Source organism: Heloderma suspectum, chromosome 6, assembly GCF_057233095.1.
Source record: "Heloderma suspectum isolate Gila_16-S chromosome 6, 16-S_ref, whole genome shotgun sequence".
Taxonomy (NCBI): Eukaryota; Metazoa; Chordata; class Lepidosauria; order Squamata; family Helodermatidae; genus Heloderma; species Heloderma suspectum.
In genome coordinates, this window is record NC_139463.1 from 81705386 (window position 1) to 81728455 (window position 23070).

At 47.5% G+C, this 23070-nt stretch overlaps 2 protein-coding genes across 2 annotated transcripts; both read right to left on the minus strand.

Moving 5' to 3' along the window:
- Nucleotides 1–6334: 6334 nt before the first annotated feature.
- Nucleotides 6335–8811, minus strand: LOC146341459 (olfactory receptor 6F1-like). The gene is made up of 2 exons (XM_084807465.1): nt 8796–8811; nt 6335–7290 (listed from the first exon to the last, which is right to left on the minus strand). The coding sequence occupies exons 1-2, from the start codon at nt 8809–8811 to the stop codon at nt 6335–6337; spliced, it is 972 nt and encodes a 323-aa protein (XP_084663591.1).
- An 11525-nt stretch (nt 8812–20336) lies between these two features.
- Nucleotides 20337–21353, minus strand: LOC146341460 (olfactory receptor 11A1-like). The gene has a single exon (XM_084807466.1). The coding sequence runs from the start codon at nt 21351–21353 to the stop codon at nt 20337–20339; it is 1017 nt and encodes a 338-aa protein (XP_084663592.1).
- Nucleotides 21354–23070: the final 1717 nt, after the last annotated feature.

The following is a 23070-nucleotide window of genomic DNA, read 5'->3' on the forward strand; positions in this document are numbered from 1 at the left end:
ATGGCTATATTTTCAAAAAAACACCGTGATAGGCTACGTAAATGTTTATGTAGCCTATCATGGCTGACTTTGGGGGGGGGGGGAAGCGCGTACGCAAATGGCGGTGCCCATGGGTGCTGCCATTTGCATTCCTTATTTGGGCATGTGTAGTCTACGTAAAAATTTACGTAGACTACGGCGAAAATAAGGGCAACACTATTTGCGTTGCCCTTATTTTCGCCGTAGTCTACGTAAATGTCTACGTACACTACACGTGCCCAAATAAGGAACGCAAATGGCGGCGCCCATGGGCGCCGCCATTTGAGTACGTGCTTTTTTTTTTCCAAAGTCAGCCGTGATAGGCTACAAAAACATTTACATAGCCTATCACGGCTGACTGCAGGGACGCAAACGGCGGTGGCTACGGCCACCGCCATTTGCGTCCCGGCAGGAGAAGAGGTTTCGCGGCCTGAGGGACAGGGCACCTCCCCCCTGGCCAGAATTTCGGCCGGAGGGACGGGGCGCCTCCCCCCCAGCCAGAATTTCGGCAGGGAGGGATGGGGCGCCCCCCCGCCCAGAATTTCAGGGGGAGGGATGGAGCACCTCCCCCCCACCACGAAGCAAGCTGCGGGACCAGGTAAGGGACTTTTGTCCATCCCTAGTCCATAGGTCTGTATTGAAAGTAGGGATGTCAGAGGATTCCTCCACAGATATCAGTGAGGCCAAATGCCAGTGCATTTGGCCCCCCCAAATCTGGGGTGGAATGAAGCCCCGCCCCACCCCGCAAAAGGCATGCGAAACGGGACACATACCTGCTACCGTTCGCGCTGCTTTGCAAATGCCGAGCCCCATGCTTGAGAAATGGTTGACCATTTCTCCTCCCATGGAGAAATTAACTGAAGTGCCCCCCCACACACACACACATTCTTTGCCCACAAATAAAGTGGACAATTTTGAGAAGCTATTTGCAAGCAGCTCTAGATAGTAAAGATCATTTTAGTGGCTATATTTAGGGGTGTGCAGATCACTTACCCAGTTTCTGTCTGGGGCATCCACTGGGGGGGAAGCGATCCATCCCTCCCCCCCGGAATCCTCCCTGGCCAGCTCCACTCTGTGGCAAAGTTGAGGAGCCTTTTGCGTCCATGTCTTAGGCTGTGATAGGCTACATAAGCATTTACGTAGCCTATCATGGCAAAGAGCGGGGCACAAATGGTGTAATGGGCGCCATTTGCACCCCTGCTCTTTGCCATGATAGGTTACGTAAGTATTTACGTAGCCTATCATGGCCTAAGGCACGGACGCAAATGCAATCCCAGCTTTCATCCCCAGCACCACTAGTTAAAAGCATCTCAGGCAGGGATGGTGCAGGCACCCGATTCTGTCCCTGCCCCCGCTCACCCCCTGCCCTCGCTTGCCGAGCCGCCCATACTCCCCTGGGCAGTGTTGTCGAGCTCCGCAATTGGCATTTTTCAGAACAAGCGATGGTCATATTTGCCATATTTTATTTTTCAAAGAATGGTGATTGTGGAGCTTGACAATGCTGCCCGGGTGAGTGCAGGTATCTCAGCGAGCAGTGGGGAGCTTGTGCGTGGGTCTGGGTGTGTGCAAGCAAGGGTAGGGGCTGGGCGGATGCCTGCCCATCCCTAATCTCAGGTAAACAGATTAGAAATGACCTCAGCTTCAGAATTTGGAGAGCCATTGCCCATCAGAGTAAATAATACTGGGCTAGATGAACCAGTCGTCTCACTCAGGTATAAAGGCAGTTCCATATTTATTCACAGTGCAGCCTTCAAAGTATGCAAAGACTGTTCCAGACAGTGTTTCTCACCCATCAGCAGTCCACACCTGAAGCGCACTTCAGCCTATTCTAATCTTCAGAGGTTTTGATGTGTCAGAACGACAGTCCATCGCCATAGTCTTAGTCAATTTGTATCCCACATTTCCCACAATACCTTATGCTCAAAGTGGTGCATAAAAAACAACTACAGTAGCCATAATTATGACATGGTACTAACTCAAATTCATTTCATTTTAAAGATATTAAACAATTAAATCAGCATACAAATAGGTCAGCTAACAATATCCAGTATGAATAATATCACACTAAACTATTAACTAAGCAGTTCATGTTAAGAGACCTAACAATAAGATACTTCACCCGTATCATCAACCTCACAACAAAAAAGGGAATGAAATAAAAGACCCACAAGGCAGTTCAAACAGCTCATCAGGTTCCATCATTGGGGTTGGACTCGATGGTCGGGGCTGGACTCGATGGTCGGGGCTGGACTTGATGGATTTATAGGCCTCTTCCAACCCTACTATTCTATGATTCTATGATTCCCATGTCCTTGGAGTAGCGATGGGTGAATGAGCAATAGGGATGTTGTGAGCATCTGTGTACGGGGTGGAGTCCGATGGACTCCCACCCCATTTGCCCCCCCGACTCACCACGCCCCCACTCCCATCTGCTGAGCTGGGTGAGCTGTCGGGGACTTGGTCATCTTGCCTTTGAGCACCCACAGCTGTTTGTCCTCAAGTAGCCCTTATATGTCAAAATGACAACTTGCTATTTTCTGTAAATTAAAACTTGCACACAATGGCTGGCACTTTCTGGCCAGCCACTGTGTGCAAGATTTGATTTACAAAAAATTGCGAGTCACCATTTCTATAGTGGCTTTGTGTGCACAGCTTGGCAGGGAGGACAATCCTCCACCCCCTCCGATCCCAGCTACTGCAAAGGCAGTGCCTTGATGGGAGGAGGTGGATGAGAGGGAAGCCCCTTTCTGCGTCCTCCTTCCATGAAGCCACTGCCCCAGCATAGCTGGCCTGGGAGGGGAGGGGGAGAAAGGATCTATGCTTTCTCCCTCTCCCATCCTAGCTACTGGTAAACTATAGAGCCCCTTTTAAGCAAGATGGGGGTTAATATTTTCATATATATACTGTTGCACACAACAGTGGCCAGGAAGGGCCATTTCCACATTAGAGGACTCTAACATTGTGTAGGGATGTACGAAAATTCCGCCACAGATCTTGGGGAGGCCAAATGCCAGCGCCTTCGGCCCCCCAAAATCAGTGGCGGAACGGCCTGCCCCCCCGCCCCCCTGGGACGAGACTTACCTTGGGCGGATCTTCCTGGCGGCGGCGGCGGCAGTTCAGCAGTAGCGGCAGCGGTGGCCAGTCTTCCGACCAACTGCCACCGCCGACATTTCCAGGTTAAAAAAAAAAAATGTGTTAGGCTATGTAAAGATTTACGTAGCCTATCACGGCTAGGTTTTTTAAAAAAACCCGTGATAGGCTACATAATTGTTTACATAGCCTATCACGGCTGACTTTTAAAAAACAACAACAACAACAACACATGTACGCAAATGGTGGCGGCCATGGCTGCCGCCATTTGCATTCCTTATTTTGGCACGTCTTAGTCTATGTAAACATTTACGTAGACTAAGACGGCGAAAATAAGGGGAACGCAAATAGCGTAGCATCTACACTATTTGCGTTCCCCTTATTTTCACCGTCTTAGTCTACGTAAATGTTTACGTAGACTAAGATGTGCCAAAATAAGGAACGCAAATGGCGGCAGCCATGGCCGCTGCCATTTGCGTACATGCGTTTTTGGGGGGTTTTTTAGTCAGCCGTGATAGGCTACATAAACATTTACGTCACCTATCATGGCTGACTGCAGGGATGAAAACGGCGGCGGCTACGGCCGCCACCATTTGCGTCCTTGCTAGCCAGCGGGTGGATGTTTTGAACGGAGCACCTCCCCCCCCCCGGTGAGGATTCCGGGGGGAGGGACGGAACGACTCCCTTCCAACCATAAATATAATCCACAAAAGGTAAGGACCTTTCGTACATCCCTAGCATTGTGGAAATAGTCCTTTCCAGCCACCATTGTGCGCAACAGTATATATACGAAAATACAGAGCCCCATCTTGTGCAAAAAAATGGGTGATCTCATGGAGGAGTGGGCAGCTGTGGCTCATTCCTGAACAGCTCACTGAGCCCTCCAGAGACTTGCAGAGCCTGGCTCGTGTGGGCAAGTGGCAGTGGCAGCTGCTCAAACGTCCACCAAGCATGGAGTCCAGTGAGTCCATTCATCGAGATCACTAGGATTCTTCAAACATTGTTTCACAGCTCATCTCGCGCCCAAATCCCATTTGCATTTGCGATCGCTGCACACTCTGCACATATGGGAGGATTGTGCAAATCGAGCAGCAATTGAAAGTTAAATCTGAGCAACTGTCCCCAAATTTGCTCAACTTTCCTAACATGCACAACTTTCCTCCATCGATTCAAATAGGGCTGATTCAGTCTACACAGGAAATTTGCACAAATTAGGACATTTGCACAAATCGAACTGGGAACATCACACAAATTGAATGCACGCACATGTTCAGCAATGTATAAAATTTTTGGCGGACACATGTTCATGCTAGGGATGTACGAAAGTACTTACCTTTTCGAAGGGTGACATTCGTGGGGGGGGGAGGCGCTCCATCCTCCCCCCAAAATTCTCTCCAGCCAGCTCCACTCCACAGAGATTCCACAGAGCTGCTGGCCAGGGCCGCCCGCAGCCGAACAGCCGGCTGCTGGGCACCCTGCAGGAAAGCAAATGGCAGCTGCCGTAGCTGCCGCCATTTGTGTCCCTGTATTTTGCCATGATAGGCTATGTAAATATTTACGTAGCCTATCATGGCAAAAAAAAAAAAAAAAAAACAGCAGACGCAAATGGCAGCGGCTACAGCAGCCACCATTTGCATTCCCTCTTTTTGCCGTTTTAGCTTACATAAATATTTACGTAGGCTATTATGGCAAAAAAGGAAAAATGACCACAAATGGCAGCCACCGTAGCTGCCGCCAATTGTGTTCCCTTAGTTAAGCCGTGATAGGCTACATAAATACTTACATAGCCTATCACGGCTATATGGAAGAAGTGAATGGCAGCTGCAGACGCGGCCGCCATTTGCAACTCTGCACAGACGGCAGCAGGTAGGTGCTCCGTTCCAGGCCTATTTCTCAGGGTGGGGGGCAGGGGGGCTTTGTTCCACCACAGATTTCAGGGGGCTGAATGCACTGGCATTCGGCCTCACCGAGATCCATGGTGGAATTGTCTGACATCTCTAGTTCATGCTTGCGATCGCATTCAGGACTTGAAACAGGGCATGCCCACAGGCTTTGCAAGCAAAAATGAAATGATCATGCATCCCTACGCTCAGCCTGTAGGGATCACTGATGAGCATTGCCAGACATGGTTAAAGAAGTGGAATAGGATATTAATATAAAGCTCTCAACAACCAGTAGGAGTTTTATTTATTTATTTTAATAAATAAATAATGCTGCATTAAACAAGAGTTTTGAAAGTATCTAGACATCCTATTGAAACAACAATAGTTGTATCTTTCTGCACGTTGCCACCTGAAGAAATCTGTTGATGCAATGGATTGTGTCCAAAGCAGCACAAGCACAAGAGAGCTCATGCAAAGGATATGCCTTACCCCCTACTCCCACTGTAGCCTACAGAAAAGCCTCCTCTAAGGGGCAGAAAACCTCCAGGAAAGGCCTGGACTGTGTGGTGGGGGCTGCAGTGGGAGGGGAGAATTGCTGAAAATCAAGCTATTTCCCCCCAATTCACCCCCACTATCAGATGAGGCTTTGTGTGGATGCAACAAACTGCAGTTGGGAGAAGGTGGGTAATTCTTCTTGGTGAGCACCCTTCCACTTGCACTGCATTGGATAACCCAATGAAATAATGCATCTAATGATGTTTTATGGAATGTACTTGGAGGGAATTTACACTGATGGGTATGGCTGCCTAGCTTAACAACAACAACAACAACAACAGGGTGTATTTGCATGCATCTTCGTCTTCACTAGCCCTGTTAATTCAGCTAAGGGAAACATCTCCCTTATCAAGTATATATGGATTCTGCACTGATAAACTATTAGTTAGTACAGGAAAGAAGATTCAGGGATGTCTTCAACACAGGGGGATTCTTTACTTGTATGCTAGAGGTACTTCTATTCCTGAACACCAGCCATTTTCTTTTGTAACTTTTGGAAATATTTTGTGACTAGTGCTAGTCTTACTATTTGTACACTGTCCTGGTATCTGTGAGGATGAAGCACAGCCTTTAAATATTATATAACAACAACAATAACAACAATGGGGGATGGTCCCACTGCATGAGGAGGACCCCTGCACATACATTTCTTGAGCAGAGCCTATATCATTTTTTGTATTAGTTCAATCTCCATCAGATGTGGTAGCTATTGTTTTAAAATGCAAATTAATTGATCCTCATGGTACATCGAACTTCTCCAACTTCATATGGTATTGTCAAAGTTGTCTTCATGCCTGTGTCAATGCAGGATTTCTATTCAACAGCTTTCTCATGGCATTTTGGACATCCTTGTTCCTCAGGCTGTATATAATAGGATTAACCATAGGCGTCCCTACTGTATAGAGCACAGAAAAAACTTTGCTTAGGTTTGGACACCAAGTTGTTGTAGGTATACCATATACCACCATCAATGTACCGTAGAACAGTGTAACCACAATGAGATGTGAGGAGCAGGTGGAGAAAGCTCTCTGTTTGCTTTTGGCAGAGGGGATCTTGAGGATGGTGGAGATGATTTTGTAGTAGGACAGAATGGTTAGTAGGAATGGAGAGAAGGATACAAGGGAGGCGATAATGAAAGCAGGGATCCTCACCCTCCCTGTGTCTCCGCAAGCAAGTTTAATGATGGGTGCCAAATCACAGAAGAAATGATCAACCTTATTAGAAGCACAGAAAGGCAACACAGAAACCATAACTATGGTGACCACCATGGAAAGAAACCCACCAACCCATGACACTACTGCTAGCTGAATGCACACCCTGATGCTCATGATAGTTGTGTAATGGAGTGGGTGGCATATGGCCATGTAACGATCATAGGACATAGCCGCTAGGAGGAAACACTCAGTTACTGCCAATGAGCCAAAAATGTAAAACTGAAGGAGGCAGGCTTGAAAAGAAATGGCCTCATGAACAGTCAGAAATGTTTTCAGCATCTTTGGAACCACACTGGTGGTGTACCATATTTCCAGGAATGAGAGGTTTCCTAGGAAGAAGTACATAGGGTTATGAAGGTTATGATCAGCCAGCACAACCACCGTGATCATAATATTGCCTGTTAATGTTACCAGATAGACTGAAAGAAATATCACAAAGGTGGGTATCCTTAGCCCGTGAAGGTTCCCAAATCCCAGGAGAATGAATTCTCTGATCACTGTTTGATTTGGGCTTCCAAATGTGTTTCCACCTGAACAAGAAACATGGGAGAAGAAGACAAATAGAGAAGGAAATCAGTACAGCAATGCTTAATGTGATTCTCAATATGAACCATGTTGTGTCACTGGAAATCCCTTGGAAAGTAATATCAAATTCAGCAAGAAGAAAACTTATTTCCAGTCATCCCTGGTGGGAGATGGTGAGATGTGTGGGGAGGAGGCACCTGACTCAACTGGTGCTGGGACGAGTTGCTCCTCCCGGCACTGGCCAATTCCCATTGGGACAACAAGCAGCATGCAAAGCCAGAACTGCTTCCCCCAGCAGCACCTGAGTCCATTTCTCCATGTCATACCCACTGACATTATCCAGACTGTGGAGGGCCTGGTGGGGGTCAACTCCTCACCCACCCACACACACACACCACCAGGGAATAGTTCTCCACCACTGGTATAAGGCAACTTCCCCAGAAATGGGGATCACTGTGGATTTTGTAGGGATGGATGGAACACTTACCTTCCATTTCATTCTGTTTCTGCTGGGGGGGAGGCACTCAGTCCCTCCCCCCAGAATCCTCAATGGGGGGGAGATGATCCGATCCTCCCCCCTGGAATTCTGCCCGGCTGGCTCCGCTCCGCGACCAAGCCGCAGAACCACTGGCCGGCTCCAGCCACCCACAGCCAGACATCCGGCCGCTGGGCAGCCTTGCAGGGACACAAATGGCAGCTATCATAGCCGCCACCATTTGCATCCCTGTATTTTGCCTTGATAGGCTACATAAATACTTACGTAGCCTATCATGGCAGGGGGAAAAAAACCCAGCCTACGCAAATGGTGGTAGCCGCTGCCATTTGCGTACACTGCGTTTTTTTCCTCCTGTCATGATAGGATACATAAATACTTATGTAGTCTATCATGGCCTCCGCAAGGACACAAATGGCATCCTTGTGTTAGCCTATCATGGCTATGAAGAGGAAGTGAATGGCAGCCACAGGACGGCTGCCATTCGCAAAGCAGCATGGATGGGAGCAGGTAAGTGCTCCATTTCATGTGCCTTTTGTGGGTTGGGGGCGGCGGGGACTTCATCCTGTGCACCTTTCGTGGGTTGGGGGGGTGGGGGCTTCATTCCGCGATGGATTTCGGGGGGCCGAATGCACTGGCATTCCGCCTCACCGAGATCCGTCGCGGAATTCTCTGACATCCCTAGGATTTTGACTGGTCAGTGGTTGATGAGGGCATGGGGCTTGGAAGGATTTTTGCCAGGACTCTCAATTAGCTCACACAGTTAGTCACAAATGTTTCCACCTTCCTTACAACAATCTCATGGAGGAATCGGACATGTACAACAAGTGGCTTTAGCGTTATGTTCTTAAATGTAGGCACAACTGTTCTGCCTGGCAGAGGTCATTTTGTTTAAATAGGAAGGAGCACCTGCAATGCTTTGTGGGGGATGGTGACTTTAAAGGGTCAGAAGCATTCGAATCATGAAGTGGGAAATAAATGATCCCATGGGGATGATGAAGGGGAGCAAGGTCCTACCTGCATCAGCCTCCATTTCTGACCAATTCTTCCCAGTTTGTTTGCTAACCAAGATTTGGGCTGGACTCCACCTTGGAATACCACACTCTTGGCCCTGCCTTGGAGCTGAAAAAATAAAAATAAAAAACAAAGAACACATAGTAATCCAGATATCTATTGTAATCTACTGAAGGGAAGGGAAATAACCAGATACATTTAAAAAAATGCACAACAGAATTCAGTTATGGTTATCTATGCCATTGTGTTTACAAGTATGGGGAAGGAAGTTCCATCACTTTGCAAAATGGTATCAAAGGCTTTTGTATAAAGAACATACATGATATATTCTAACACACACACACACGCACCCACACACACACACATTCATTCATTCATTACATTTATATCCCACCTTTCTTTCACTGTGGAACTCAAGATGGCTACATCTGGTTCCCAGGTGGTCTCCCCTCCAAACACTGACCAGACCCAGACCTCCTTAGCGGCAGCAAAATGGATGCTTCATGTGCCTTCAGACTATGCCCTGGAATACATACACACACACACACACACACACACAAACGAGACAGTATCCCTAACATCAGTGAACTGAAGTAAAAATGACACATATGCCCTGACCCTGCTCTAGTAATGGACAGCTAATTGTTCATGACAACTAGTGGCACCAATTGGGGAAGCACATCCATATAAGAATATGCAAGTTTAACAGGAGCTCATTGGCATCCTCATCTGCTACACACAGAGATAGTTATGCACATGGATTGAGTACTAGAGAGTAATGTCTACTGGATGCAAGACTTTAAGGAATCAAGGCATCAATCGTATTCCTACTTACCTGGGAGTAAGCCCCACAGACCTCTACAGGGTGCATCCAGATTTGTCATACTTTGAGTAGTAGTTAATCATGACGATATTTCAATGGGTATAGTCTATGTATGATTAAATCTGGTTCCGACCCAATGGAAGTTCGTTCTCAATTGACATTTATAGCATGATGCTGTTGATGTTTTTTTTTTTAAAAAAGAACAATATTTGGTTTTGTTTTTTTAAAGGGTTGAAGGAAAGAAAGAGGAAAAAATAATTTTATTTTACCTTTCAGTACATCTTCTCCCAAATGTATCATGGGATCCATCTGGTGTTACTTTTCACAAGATATTACATATTTTTTTCTGATACATATTTTTTTTTTCTCTTTAAAAGACCTTAGAATATGAGCAAAAATATTTGATTCAATAGGGGAAATGGTTCACTCACTGCTTCATTCTGAGGAAATGCTGGAGGTTATATGAGTCCCTGCCAGCCAAATAAATAATGCGTCTATCTCATTAATTAGTAGCAAATTATTATATTTCACAGGGGGGTATTCACTTGTTTGCACCAGTAGGGATCCATTTACATCATCATTCTATTTTGATTTGGGAGTATTTACTTAGAAGTCTAGTGAAAGTTCTGGTGGCAGAAAAATCAGGGAGGATGTAATTTAAATGTTCGATAATTGACATGCTCATCGGTTAAGAACATAAGAGCCATGCTGGATCAGACCAAGGGTACATCTAGTCCAGCATTCTGTTCACACAGTGGCCAACCAGCTGTCAACTGGGAACCCACAACCCATGAGCACAACAGCACCCCCCCACCCATGTTCCCCAGCAAATGGCTTACATAGGCTCACTGCCTCTGGTACTGGAGGTAGCACATAGCCCTCAAGACTAGTAGTCATTGATAGCCTTTTCCTCCAGGAATTTGTCCAACCCCCTTTCAAAGCTATTCAAATTGGTGGCCATCACTACATCCTATGGTAGCAAATTCTATAGTTTAACTATGGGCTGTGTGAAGAAGTACTTCCTCTTATCAGTCCTGAATCTCCCACCCATCATCTTCATTGGATGACCCCAAGTTCTAGTATCTTGAGAGAGGGAGAAATATGTCCCCCTATCCACATTCTCCACACCATGCATAATTGTGTAGACCTTTAGCATGTCTCCCCTTACCCTCCTTTTTTCCAAGCTAAATAATCCCAGCTGTTGTAACTTTCTCTCATAGGGGAGATGCTCCAACCCCTTGATCATCTTAGTTGCCCTTTTCTGTACTTTTTCCAGCTGCACAATATATATATATATATATATATATATATATATATATATGTGTGTGTGTGTGTGTGTGTGTGTGTGTGTGTGTGTGTGTATATATATATATGGTGTGGTGACCAGAATTGTACAGATTATTCCAAGAGTGGTCACACCATAGATTTGTATAGGGGCAGTTAGGGGTGTACAAAAACCCTTACCTGGAGTCCGTGGGGGTCCGTGGGTAGGGAAGTGATCCCTCCCTCCCCCCCAGAATCCTTGCCGGCCAGCTACGCTCCATATCGAGTCCGCGGAGCCGCCAGCCAGCTCCAAAGTGCCAGTGATACGGCTGCCATTGCCATATCGCTGGCTGGGCAGATTGACTGCGGCTGCAAATGGCTTCCTGGACACCATTTACATCCGTGCTTTTAATTAATGCGATAGACTATGCAAATATCTGTGTAGCCTATCACGTAAAAGCAGGGATGGACTTTTACCTCAAACTAAGGCCTTTATGGCTGCAAATGGCGCCCTGGATGCCATTTGCATCTGCATTCAGTCCCTTCAGCCAGGGATATGGCATGACGGCTGTATCGCTGGAAATCCGGAGCTGGCCAGCAGCTCCATGGAATTGCCGTGGAGTGGAGATAGCCGGCGAGGATTCCGGGGGGAGGAATGGAACACCTGCCCCCTTGCAGACCCCCCCTAGATTGGCAGGTAAGGGATTCATACATCCCTAATTTATTCATACTCTTTTCTTTCTGTTCATTAACCAGTTACTGATCCATAAGAGGACCTGTCCTCCTTAGGGGTGGACGAAAGTCACTTACCTGTCCTCGAAGGACGTTCGCGGTGGGGGGGAGGCGCTTCACTGGTCCCCCCGTGAAGTTCAGGCTGGGGGGGGGAGGCTTCCCGCCTCGCCCCGGCCGAAATTCAGGCCGGGGGGGAGGCTTCCCGCCTCACCCGGCCGCGAACGCGCAAGTTAAAAAAAAAACAAAAGACGCCCCCTGATAGGCTACGTGACGATTCACGTAGCCTATCACGGCTAGATCTGCAAAGTCAGCCGTGATAGGCTACGTGAATCGTCACGTAGCCTATCACGGGTGACTTAAAAAAAAAAAAAAGTGCGTACGCGAATGGCGGCCCCCATAGGGAGCCACCATTCGCGTTCCTTATTTAGTCGCTGTAGTCTACGTAAATGTTTACGTAGACTACGGCGAAAATAAGGGCAACGCAAATAGCGTTGCCCTTATTTTCGCTGTAGTCTACGTAAATCTTTACGTAGACTACAGCGACCAAATAAGGAAGGGGAATGGCGGCTCCCTATGGGGGCCGCCATTATCCGTACACACTTTTTTTTTTTTTAAGTCACCCGTGATAGGCTACGTGACGATTGACGTAGCCTATCACGGCTGACTTTGCAAATCTAGCCGTGATAGGCTATGTGAATCATCACGTAGCCTATCAGGGGGCGCTTTTTTTTTTCTTTTATTGCAATGGCGGCGGCGGCAGCCGGTCGAAAGACTGGCTGCCACTCCCGCCTCGCTCGAACACCCGCCGAACCGCCGGCCGGACCAGCCACCGGGAGGGACATTCGGTGAAGGCAAGTCCCGTCCTGGGGGGGGGGTGCGGGGGGCGGGGGAGGTTCGGAGGATTTCTCCCCGAAACTTGTTCGGGGGGCCGAACACATTGGCACTCGGCCCCCCGAAGTTTCGGGGAGAAATTCTCCGCCAACCCTAGTCCTCCTATTCCATGACTGCTAAGTTTGCTCAGGAGTCTTTGGTGAGGGACTTCGTCAAAAGCCTTTTCCAAATCCAAGTAAGCAATGTCTACCAGATCACCCCTGTCTACATATTTATTGACACTCTCAAAGAACTCTAAAAGGTTTTTGAGACAGGACTTACCTTTCTGGAAGCCGTATCAATTCTTTTTCAGCAGGGCTTGTCTTTTTCATGCTTTCTGATTTTATCTTTAATAATGCCTTCAAGCAATTTACCCAGAGCAGATGTTAAGCTAACTGGCTTGTAATTTCCCCTATCCCCCTTGGGTCCGTTTTTTAAAATTGGTGTTACATTGGCCATCTTCCAGTCCTCTGGTATAGAGGGTGATCATAGAGTCATAGAATCATAGAATCATAGGATAGTAGGGTTGGAAGGGGCCTAGAAGACTATGGATTCCAACTCCCTGCTCAGTGCAGGAATCAAAGACAAAGTATGCCTGACAGATGGTTGTCCGGCTTCATCTTGAATGCCTCCAGTGTGGGAGAGCCCACTACCTCCCTAGGGACATGTTGCATTTTTGGTTAGAAGATCAGCAATTTCATATTTGATTCCTTTGAGAACTATAGGATGGATACCATCTGGGCCCAGTCATTTATTTGCTTTCAATTTATCAATAAGGTTGAGAACTTTATCTTTTGTCACCAATATTTGCTCAGGGATGGCGGAGAATTTCTCCACGAATCTTCGGGAGGCCGAGTGCTGATGCATTTGGCCCCCCGAAAGTGTTGGGGAAATTCTCCGCTGGCCCCCCGCCCCCCCCGGGATGGGACTTACCTTCGGCGAATGTCCCTCTTGGCGGTGGGTCCCGGCGGCGGTTCGGCGGCGTTTCCTTGGGGGCGGGGGTGGCAGCCGGTCTCCCGACCGGTTGCCGCCGCCGCCATTACAAAATAAAAAAGTACAGAAAAGAAAAACCACAACCATGACAGGCTACGTGACGATTTATGTAGCCTATCATGGCTAGATTTCCAAAGTCAGCTGTGATAGGCTACGTAAATCGTCACATAGCCTATCATGGGTGACTTTGGGGGAAAAAAAAAAGTGCATACACAAATGGCGGCGCCCCATGGGTGCCGCCATTTATGTTCCTTATTTGGACAGGGGTAGTCTATGTAAAGATTTACATAGACTACGGCAAAAATAAGGGAACTCTATTTGCGTTGCCCTTATTTTCGCCGTAGTCTACGTAAATCTTTACGTAGACTAGACATGCCAAAATAAGGAACGCAAATGGCGGTTCCCATGGGGCGCCACTATTTGCGTATGCACTTTTTTTTCCCCCAAAGTCAGCCGTGATAGGCTACGTGACGATTTACGTAGCCTATCATGGCTGACTTTGGAAATCTAGCCATGATAGGCTACGCAAATCGTTATGTAGCCTATCACTGGTGTGTGGGTTTTTTTACTTTTTTTCGCGGCCGGGGAGATGGGGCACTCCTCCCCGGCCTGAATTTTGCCGGCGAAGGATGGGGCGCCTCCCTCCCCTGCCTGAATATCGGCCGGGTGAGGCGGGGCGCCTCCCCCCCTCACCTGAACTTTGAGGGGAGAACCGAAGCGCCTCCCCCCCACCGTGAAGCAAACTGCGGGACAAGGTAAGTCCCTTTCGTCCATCCCTATATTTGCCTCAGTTCCTCAGACTCCCTTCTTGAAAACATTAGTTTTTCTTGTTGTCAGGGTAGATGCTGCTGAGGTTCTAATTTTTCCAACAATAAATTCATTCCATCCCATTTCCGCATCAGTTTCCATACACACACACATACACACACACACACACACACACACGAATGAACATTTGTACCTATTTCCATTCACATTTATCTGAATACATGCATTTTTAACACACTTTCGAGCTGTCTGCTATGCCATTTTCATCCCTGCTCTTTGCCATGATAGGCTACGTAAAAATTTACGTACCGTATCACGGCAAAGAGCAGGGAGGCAAATGGAGTCTGCTATGCTGCACGCCATTTGCATCCGCAATCCGGCAGTCCAGCAGTCTGGCAGCAGAGTCGCTGCGGAGCAGAGCCAGCCAGTGAGGATTCTGGGGGGAACGGACAGATCACCTCCCCCCCCCTCGTTGCCTCCCCGCGGACCCCAGGTAAGGGGTTCCGTACTTCCCTAGTTGTAGGTGTTCCTTAAGATAAATTGGGCCAGAATCATATAGGGTTATAAGGTCAATGCCAACTTGTTGAATTGGGCCTGGAAAACAACTGGTAACTAGTGCAACTCCTTCAGCACTGGAGTGATGTGGTCTTGCTGATGGCTCCCTTTCATCAGGCAGGCTGTTCTGCACCAGCTGCAACTTCTGAAAAATCTTCAAGGGCAACCCCACATAGAGTGCATTACAGTGGTCTAGGCGAAGGGAGCAGATGGTTAGGGAGGTAGGGAGGCAGCTGCCATATCAGATGGAGTTGGAGGTTGTGAAAGGTGAGGACATTTACACATAAACTGTGTTTGATCCTCATGGCTAGTTAAGCTTACATCTAGGGATGGGCGGATTCCCTACCTTTTGTCCCTCCGGGAATCCACCCACGGGGGGAGGCAATCCGTCCCTCCCCTCGGAATCCTTTTGAGCTGGATCCACTCCATGGCAATTCTGCAGAGCCAGCTGCTGGCTCCGTATCATTGGCGATATGGCCGCCATTGCTGTGCCGTATTGCTGAGGGATGACTCTGGACTAGGGATGTACAAAACTCACTTACATTTTCGTGGAATCCTTCGTGGTGGGAGGGAGGTGCTCCATCCCTCCCCCTGGAATCCTCGATGGGGGGGAAGCGATCTGCTCCTCCCCCCCAGAATCCTCGATGGCTGGCTCCACTCTGTGGCCAGGCTGCGGAGCAGCCGGCCAGGGCTGTCTGCAGCCGGATTTCCGGCCGCAGATGGGCTGGTGCAGACGCAAATGGCAGCCGCCGTAGCGGCTGCCATTTCTGTCCAGCCAGGCAGCCGTGATAGGCTATGTAAGAATTTACATAGCCTATCATGGCTAACCCCCCCCCCAAAAAAAACACAGCGTATGCAAATTGCAGTGGCTATGGCGGCCACTATTTGCGTTCCCTATGTAAAGCTCTTAGATTAACCTAAATACAGCCATTTGCAGCCGTAAAGCTCTTAGATTAACCTAAATGTAGCCATTTAGCTTAATCTAAGAGCTTTATGGGTGCAAATCGCATCCACTACGCCATTTGCATCTGGTGTCATCCCTCAGCGATATGGAGCATCTGCAGAATCACCTCAGGGAGGATCCAGATCCACAGGATTCCAGCAGGAGGTGGAGGTAAGGGATCCTTTCTGCTGCGGACTCCGGAGGCCGGATTCTTTTTAATCTGGCCTCATTGGCATCCATGGCGGAATTCTCTGCCATCACTACTTCAATCCCATTGCAATTAGGGATGTACGAAAGTGACTTACCTTTCGCGGATTATGTTGATGGTGGGGGGGGAGGCACTCTGTTCCTCCCCCCGGAATCCTTGAATGGCCGGCTGTGCTCCATGGCAGCTCCGTGGAGCAGCCAGCCAGGCCTAGCCCGGCCAGGCCAGAGCCATCCGCAGCCAGATTTCCGGCCGCGGAGGGCTCTGAGTAAAAACAAAAAACAAAAACCACGTACGCAAATGGCGGTGGCCGTCTTAATTTGCGTTCCTTCTTTTTGGCCGTCTTAATCTACGTAAATATTTACGTAGACTATGACGGCGAAAATAAAGGGGAACGCAAATAGCGTAGTGGGCGCTATTCGCGTACCTTTTTGATTCCCCGTTTCTACGTAAATCTTTACGTAGGCTAAAATGCTGAATCAAAAGGGGACACAAATAGCGCCCGCTATTCTATTTGCGTTCCCCTTTATTTTCGCCATCATAGTCTACATAAATCTTTAGTAGATTAAGACGGTAAAAAGAAGGAATGCAAATGGTGGAGGGTTTTTTTTGTTTTGTTTTTACCCACCCAGCTGTGATAGGCTACGTAAAGATTTACGTAGCCTATCACGTCTTTTTTTTAAAAAAAACCTAGCCATGATATCATGTAGCCTATCATGTCTTTTTTTTTTTACACAAGGCAAGCCTGGAAATGGCGGCGGCAGCAGCCGGTCGGAAGATCTGCCCCAGGTGAGTCTCATCCCAGGGGGGATCCGCGGGGGGGGGGGTGGCAGGCCGTTCTGCCACGGAGTTCAGGGGGCCAAATGTACTGGCATTCGGCCTCACCGAGATCCATGGCGGAATTCTCTGACATCCCTAATTGCAATCAACTGGATGACTTAGTCATGACTTCACATGATTTCAGCGGGAACCAATGCTACTAATTTAGTTTGGATCCAAGCTCCTATGTTTAACAATAGGAGGATTGCAAATAAAAAATTCTGTAAGAAATATAACATAAGTGTATTGTGGAAAACTATAAAAGTGAGTTGCTTTGAAATATGCCACATAATCAATATCTTGAATGTCACGAAGCATACGTTCTTTTAAAAGCTATAACTAGAGATCTGTGAACCCCCCAATGTCTTGTGCAAGGGGGGTCTGTTGTGGGGAAATCAGTCCCTCTTGGGGCTCATCAGATTTCCCTGGAGCCCTGGTGCATCCACCAAACTGCTGATTCTGCATGAGCTCCAGCTTCAAGACCAGCCTCAAGGCAGCCCCACATAGAGCACATTGCAGCAGTCCAGTCTTGAGGTTAGTAATGCCTACTAATACTATGGATGGCTGTCATGGGGAAATCCTGCTCGCTTTTGGTTTGACGGATCCCCGTGGCACTCCCGACTTGGCATGCATTTGTGAGCTGAGCAGTGTGTTAGTTCCCCAAATACATGAACTTTGCCACCTTTAAAAAAAAAGAGACTGCAATTTGTGCATTTTTTTTAAAAAAGCAGATAACAACAAGCTGGCCTGACTCATTGCACAATGAATCGGTCCTGCTCAGGGAACCACAAGCCAGAGTCGGGGGGGGGGGAGCTGACAAAAACCCGCCGAGCTCTTCCACCCAACCAGATTCCTCTAATATCCCTAGCTGTCACTCTCTATTTTAAGCCCCCAGGCCAGAAATGTTACATGGTAGCAATGAAGGTACTGAATTTAGTGCTGAAGTTTACCTGGAAGGAGGCACATCTGGCTCTAGAGGTAGATATGAAGTTTATTGGTGTAGGGAAAAGGGAAAAGGATGAAAAGTTATACAAAAGGTCACAGAGAACCTTTGAAACAATACCCCAAGTAAAATAATAAAGCGATGCCTAAGTCTGTCCTGTACATTACTGAAGTAAGGGTCTCCCAACAGGACAAGACCCAATACAAGATCCAAGAACTCACAATCCTGAGGCAAGTTTACACAGGCAGGTGGAGACAACTGGGCAGTTCTCAGGCTCCCCCCACCTTTTTTAAATCTCCGAGTCCCTGACAACTCAGGGAAGATATCCGGCAACCCATCGAAGGCTAACTCCAGGACTGTCCCCAAACCATAGAAGGGACGGGGCACTTTCTCACAGAAATGAGAGAGATCATTTGGCCCAATTAATGAGGCCTTCCTCTGGCCTTGAGAGCTGGAGCTGCCTAGGCTGTCTCAAGACAGCAAATTCACAGGTGCTTACATCGCTACGTGCTATTATGTCTTGGCCCAATGGAAGGAGTCCCCAGTTAGTACAGCAATATGATGGAATTTTTGACATGATCTCACAATCAGAGTACAAGCCAAAGAATGGAGTTCTTTAGAATGATGATGGTGATGATGAGTGATGACTTCTGCATTTTGTACTAGGGATGTACGAAACTCACTTAACTTTTCACGGATTGATTTGCGGTGGGGCACTCCGTCCCTCCCGCCGGAATCCTCGATGGGGGGGAAGCGATCCGGTCCTCCCCGCTGGAATCTTGCCCAGCCTGCTCCGCTCTGATTTGGCTCTGCGGAGCAGCCGGCAAGGGCCATCTACAGCAGGATTTCCAGCTGTAAATATTTACGTAGGCTAGAACGGCAAAAAATAAAGGAATGCAAATAGCGCCCACTACATTATTTGCATTCCCCTTTTTTTCACCATTAATAGCTTATGTAAATATTTACGTAGGCTAGAACGGCGAAAAATAGGGAACGCAAATGGCGGCCGCCATAGCCGCCGCCATTTGTGTACGCTGGACTGGTGGTTTTTTTGGGGGGATTAGCCGTGATAGGCTACATAAATACTTACATAGCCTATCACAGCTGCAAGGATGGCAATGGCAGCCGCAGCAGCCCAGCCGCGGCCGGCCAGGAGACCAGCTGCCAGAGCTGCTGCTGCCGGAACCGTTGTTGCCGAATCTGCTGCATCTGCCCCAGGTAAGTGCCGTCCCAGGGGGATTCCGCAGGGGGGCCAGGGGGGCAGGAGGCCATTCCGCCACGTAATCTGGGGGGCTGGATTCCTCACTGGAATCCGTGGTGGAATTCTCTGCCATCCCTATTTTGTACAGGGTTTTATACATGGACAGTTAGCTAGTGCTTTGATATCCTCCCCCCACACACACACACTACTGATGTGTACAAGTGCATTGATAAAACACTGTAAAAGGCATGCTTGATATGATCAAGATTCATATTGTGTGGTGTTTTACCACTATTTACATATTGATGAAAAACTGCACAAAAAGAATCTAGATGCAAACATAGATATTTGCCGTCCCCTGTTCAGGCGTTATGCTCAAACAGGGAATTGCAACATGTCAAGGGGACACAGACTGGTCCTGGCCCCAATGTTCCCACTCATGTCAGCCCTGCCTTCTCTATTTCTGACCTTCCCACACTGAATGGAAAGTTCTGAAGGAAGATTTTAGGTGCATTTGCTGGAACACTAGTAGAAGCCTCAATGCGATTGGGAACCCTGGAAAAAACAGGGTTCCTAAATGCATGGAACCTTCTGTGTCTGTTTAGATGAACATGTGCAGAAACTAGGGATGGGTAAGAATGTCAGTCAGTTTTGATTTGAGAAGAACCTATCAAAATTTGCACATTTCTTCATAAACAGGATAGATGGAACTTAAGGTTTTATTTTAAGAAAATGAATGGGGGGGAAACGAAAACAGACAGATTCATCTAGGCAACCCCAAGTGTCCGGGTTTGAATCCCTGTGTATTCAACCATGTTTGTGGAGCTGAATTTGCATTTCTACCTTTTTTTAGACAGGCTCCTCATCTTTAGTAGCTACGTGGCTTACGGGTACAATGCGATAATACCCATGCTGGGAATAAGTCTAACTGTATGTATTACATTTGGATGATCTAGATGGGTGAGCATTTCATTTTTGGTTCATTTTTGGTAAGAATTTACTAAAATTCACAAATGTCTTCATATGAAGGATGGAAATAACTTGAGGTATAAAATTTTAAAATGTTAGAGAAAGCAACATTGACAGATCTATCCATCCAGAGTGCATCCTCCCCAAAAGTAAATTCAGCTGAAAGTACTGAATGTTGTGGCAAACTGCACATGTTCCCATTCATTTTAGATGTTCTTGTTCAACTGGAATTGAGAAAGAGTATTACATAGAGCAGAATGAGTCCTGGCATTAAAAGCAGGTGATGGGGAATAAAGGACACTTTGAGCTTACATGTCCAGGTCAATACCTCAGGCAGAAAGAGTCGGGTGGGCTCTTTGTTGTGCTGTGGATTAATTCTTAATCTACATAAATTAAAAGCCATCTGAGAAATGTAAACTGTGCCTTCAACTTTAATTCAGAATAAAACCATGCCTTATGATCACTGTTCTATTGCAACTTCAACTGGAGGTTCAATGTACATTGTCTCTGGGTCAACAGCAGTGGCAAAGCAGGGCCAACAAGGGTTTTTACAGATGATTTTCCTTAGAATGTCTTTGACCTCTTTGTTTCTCAGACTATAGATCATGGGGTTGATCATGGGGGTGATCACAGTATACAGCAAGGAGAAGAGTTTATTGAGAACTGGAGACTGTTTGGCTGAGGGGGCTCCATAAACAGTACCTAGAGTTCCATAGAAAAGTGTCACCACAATGAGGTGAGAGGAACATGTGGAGAAAGCTTTCTGCTTCCCCTTAGCAGATGGAATTCTAAGAATTGTGGAAATAATTTTGGCATATGAAGCTACTGTGAGAAGAAAGGGGACCATCGTCACCATTGATGCTAAAGTGAATGTGGTCATCTCTGCCACATGGGGGTCAGCACAAGAAAGTTTCACAATAGGGGCTAAATCGCAGAAGAAATGGTCGATTTCATTAGAGTCACAAAATGGTAACCTGAAAGTCAACACAATGGGTGGTATGGAAATCAGGAATCCACTTATCCAGGAGCCAGCTGCCATCTGAAGGCAAATTTTGACATTCATGATAGCTGTGTAGCGAAGAGGATTACAGATGGCTAAATATCGGTCATAAGACATCACTGCCAAGAGGTAGCATTCAATGACTGCCATGGAGCCAAAGAAATAAAATTGGGCAATACATCCAGAGAAGGAAATAGCTTCATGCAATGTAAGAAGTGTCCTCAGCATCTTAGGTGCAATGGAAGTTGTGTACCAGATCTCCAGGAAGGAGAAATTTCCCAGGAAGAAATACATGGGTGTATGAAGGGCCCGGTTGGCTGATACAGCAATTAGAATGAGGATGTTGCCAGATAGAGTTAGCATGTAGATAGCCAAGAGTATCAGAAAGAGGAGGATATGTAGACCATAAAGATTCCCAAATCCCAAGAGAATGAACTCTGTGATGACGGTTTGATTGTTCTTTAGTGTGATGAACATCTGGAGTCAGTATAACAACAACAACAACAACAACATTGTTAAATCAAGACGGACTATAAGGAATAATCAACATATATAGCATTTATTTCAGAAAATCTGCAGACAGGTAACTACACATATATGTCAGCTGTAGACAGGTAACTCCAAGGGGGGGGGCACTTCATAATCCCCAACTCTCCTGAAAATATTTGAGGCTGGGCTGGTTACAGAATGTACCAGGCCTAGAAAGTCATATTACTGGTGGCCCTGTCTTACACCTATGGATATTGGAGAATTCTACCGCAGACTCAAATGAGGCCAGATTCCAAAGAACCTGTGGTGGAGTGGCTGCACTGGCCTTTGGCTCTGGATAAGTCCCTGCTCTGGCTCCCTATAAGACATGATATGCAAATGGCAGCTGGAAAGTTACAGCTGTAAGTGGTGTATTGTACGCCATTTGCAGCCATAAAGCACCTACTTTCACCTACATGCAGCCATAAACAGCTGCAATTTAGGTCAAAGTTGGTGCTTTACAGCCACAAATGGTGTACAATATGCCATTTGCGGCTGTATTTTTCCTGTGATAGGCTAATGGGAGACGCTATTAGCATGTCGCTCCTTATAGGGAGCCAGAGAGCCACTCCACCAACTCTGGCAGATGCAGCTGGGCTCCGAGGATTCTGCAGGGACCTGATTGGCCTGAATTGCCCCTCCACAGACCCCCACCCTGAGACCTGACAGTGGGGGTGGGGTTGTACATCCCTACTCTCACCCCAATCCCATACATGATTGCTCAGAAAAATCCAATTGAGTTGAATTGGACTGATTCATAGATAGATGTACAAAGGATTGTGTCCTTACAGCCTGATCCGATACATATTTACATATTTACTCAGGAGTAAGTCCAACTGATTTCTAGGGGGTCTTACTTCCAAATTAGGGATGTACGAAAGTCACTTACCTTTCGCGGATTATGTTGATGGGGGGGGAGGCGTTCCATCCCTCCCCCCGGAATCCTTGCTGGGGGGGGAGGCGATCCTCCCCCCTGGAATCCTCCATGGCCGGCTGTGCTCCGCAGCAGCCGGCCAGGCCCAGCCAGGCCAGAGCCGTCCGCAGCCGGATTTCCGGTCGCAGAGGGCTCTGGGAAAAAACAACAACAACCCGCATACGCAAATGGCAGCGGCTACGGCTGCCGCCATTTGCGTTCCTTAGTTTGGGCCGTCTTAGTCTACATAAATATTTATGTAGACTAATATGGCGAAAATAAGGGGAACGCAAATAGCATAGCGGACGCTATTTGTGTTCCCCTTTTTTCGCTGTCTTAGTCTACGTAAATATTTACGTAGACTAAGACGGCCCAAATTAAGGAATGCAAATGGCGGCGGCCGTAGCCGCCGCCATTTGCGTACGCCTTTTTTTTTTTCTTACCCAGACATTTTACGCTATGTAAAAACTTACGTAGCCTATCATGTCTCTGTAAAAAAAAACAACTGCAAATGGCGGCGGCGGCAGCCAGTTGGAAGACCAGCCACTGCCACCGAAGCCGCCGCTGGAGCTGCCGCCAGAGCCGCCACCACCCGGAAGATCCGCCCCAGGTAAGTCTCGTCCCGGGGGCGATCCGAGGGGTGGCGGGGGGTGGCAGGCCATTCCGCCACAGATTTTGGGGGCCGAATGCACTGGCATTCGGCCTCACCGTGATCCGTGGTGGAATTCTCTGCCATCCCTATCCAAAATACTG